Genomic DNA, 2,828 nt, shown 5'->3' on the forward strand with positions numbered 1-2,828 from the left:
GGCAAAGCACGGGCAGAGCAGGGATCCTGGGATGCACGTGTATCACATTGCTTCGTCAATAGTAAACCCGCTTGTTTTCCAGGACTTGGCAAGGCTTTTGTACGAACACTTCAGTGTTTCTCCTTGCATGGATTCAAAAGGAAACGCTATTCTAGTATCCCATATGAAACTCTTTGGCAACATGGACGAGTTCTCCTCATACATATTCAGTTATGCTCTTGAAAAGGGTGGCAAATTACTCAAGGGTGCTTCAAACGAGAAGCTACCACGAAGATTGAAGAACATTTTCATGAAATCTATAGAGCAAGCCAAGTACTTAGCTAATATATATGAGCCCTACACCTTTTATGGTGGAAGGTGAGTCTACTTGCACACGTTTAGATCTTTTTCTTTTCAACTTATTGATTGAAATAGATCTAACATGAACGTGTATAACATTTGTTATCCATGTACAGATTCGACAACACAAACACTCGAAAACTAATGGAAGAAATGTCAGAAGAAGAAGCGAGGAGCTTTGGATTTGATGTGCAGGGGATCGATTGGGACAATTATATTTCGAATGTACACATTCCTGGATTAAGGAGGCATGTGATGAAGGGCAGAGGCATGTGTAGTACTAATTCGGAGCTTGCGTCTGGTTCAGTATGAATAACTTGCTAATTGTAGAATCCTCAACCTCAACAGTTTCCCCTTCACTAAGGCGTACGAAGGGGGTGTTTTCTAGCGTTGTGGTTAGTTTGTTTATTGTAATGTTTATTGAAAAAATTAAGGATGTGATAATATTATAAAGGGTTTAAATCAGTTCAATCTCTCTGTGTAAGGATTTATCTTTTATTATGAAACTGTGTAAAGGGTTTGATTGGAATATAGAGAAGAAAAGTAAAAACTATTTGAGCATTGGAGGAATTTGAAGTAGTATAGTTGGGCTACATTAGTGTGAGTGAAATTTATTGTGACTGTTTCTTTGTGAAGAAACTGCTGGTAAAATTCGGATGAAGTGATAACCTTCTACCTCAAAAAAAATTATTAATAAGTGCGCTCTATAAACTATGAAAATAAAAATGTGAAACGTAAGTAAAATTGCGTTTGCCGGGAGTCGAACCCGGGTCTATTGCTTGGAAGGCAATTATCCTAACCGTTGGACTACAAACGCCGTCGCTTGTAGTATCTCTTAGCTCGAATACTATACATAGGATGCCAAAATTTACGGTCTTGCAGTTCCATCTATTTTCAGGGTCTATTAGTCTCGATAGTTCGTACTGCGAACAGCCTGCCAGCATTTCCTACGTGATGCTGAAATGATCAATAGGTCTAGTTGAAGGGTCTGAAAGAAATGCATGTTAATAACAACAATCAACAATGAGTACCAGGGGTTGCTTTGTTGAACTCTTATTAATGGAACACCGGGGGTAGATACTCGTCGTTTCACTGAAAAATAATAAAGAGTGCTATTTTCAGTTTGCAATGCAACTTCTTGATGAAAGAATTCAAAGAAATGCTCACAAAAGTTGCAGCTGGAAATTAATGCGTGCAAAATGACCGGAAGTCGATCAAGAGGGATTAGTTAGTACAGCATTTCTGATATTTTTATTGCATCGATCTATAATCAGAATCAGCTGATATACATATATGAATAGGCAAAGGACAGGTTATTTTCCAAGATTTCATAAACTATGCGAGTTATGGTTAGGGTGTAGATATGAAGGCAAAAGAATGATGAAGTGCTAATATTTCTCAACTATCTTGCAACAGACTCCGCCTCTCTTTAGTAATAATACAAAACCAAACCCTGTATGTATCCTTTTTCTCTAGCAAAACCTGTGACAAAATCTAAATCTCAGAGCTAAAACGAATCCGATTCTGCCAACTTTTCTACTAAAACCAGCATAGAAACATAGAAAATGTAATCCTTTGCAAAGCATAAACGTCATTTCTCATCTTTAGTATCTCTTCAGCTAATTCTGAGTCGGATTAGATTTGGTTGGTGGCAGCTTCCTTAAGCCTGCATTGATTGCTCTCACAGGCATCCTTACTGCTCTACTAATGTTCTTCAGACTGTTGGCAGAATCCAAATCCAAAGGCTGAAGCAATCTTCTCGGTTGAATTCTTTCTCCGATAAAGCCCGCACCGAATACCGAAGGCGAGGAACACACAAGGAGGTGAAGAAGAACCAAGAAAGAAACAACAGCCAGAGCTTTGGAAATGGCCTTCATAGTGACAACTGACAAGTAAAATGAGAAGGGTATTGAGATAGTAAAGAGAGTGTCGGGTTGTGCTCAATTTTTATGAGATCTTTGAGAGCCAACTTCCATACCTTTCTTATAGGACAAGTTTGCAATACATAAATCTAATGAAGCTATGGGCATGAGTTTTGATGTTGACGCTAAAGGTTAAATTAGAAAAAGATTAGATGCAGAAGATAACTCTTTTCTAGAAGCCGCTCCAGTATTAATGCAAGGGATTAAAAAAAAAGATCTTTTTGCTAAATAATTAGCAAAATCGACCATTTGCTAATTATTTAGCAAAATCGACCTCTTTTTGGTCAACAGGCCAAAAAGAAGTCGACTTTAAAAAACACCCTGCTCAAAACATACGGGTAGTCCCGTATGTCTTTAGTGCACTAATCCGAGATTAGTACTTTAACTAAAACACACGGGACTACTAGTCCCGTATGTTTTGGTTTGTGTTGCTCTGTCCTCACCTGGCTTCGAAGATCAGCGAAGCGCTCAGCGAAGGGCTTGGTGAGAGTGACGTGATTGAGGTCAAGAGACGCCGAGAACAAGATCTGACCTTGAAACCCTAGCAAGAACTTTGTGGATCCGCCG

General features: G+C 38.9%; 1 protein-coding gene and 1 non-coding gene across 2 annotated transcripts in view; one reads left to right on the plus strand and one right to left on the minus strand.

Moving 5' to 3' along the window:
• LOC109822718 (fatty acyl-CoA reductase 2-like) overlaps positions 1-892 on the plus strand; it is a 2,807-nt gene extending 1,915 nt beyond the window's left edge. The window contains 3 exon segments of the mRNA XM_020388948.1: positions 1-18; positions 20-357; positions 456-892. The exon segment at positions 1-18 is cut by the window's left edge and continues 163 nt beyond it. Coding sequence (XP_020244537.1) covers positions 1-18; positions 20-357; positions 456-651 — 552 coding nt within the window. The 3' untranslated portion in view covers positions 652-892.
• Positions 1,085-1,156, minus strand: TRNAG-UCC. Its single transcript has one exon. It is a non-coding gene; the product is annotated as a tRNA-Gly (tRNA).

Source organism: Asparagus officinalis, chromosome 8, assembly GCF_001876935.1.
Source record: "Asparagus officinalis chromosome 8, Aspof.V1, whole genome shotgun sequence".
Taxonomy (NCBI): domain Eukaryota; kingdom Viridiplantae; phylum Streptophyta; class Magnoliopsida; order Asparagales; family Asparagaceae; genus Asparagus; species Asparagus officinalis.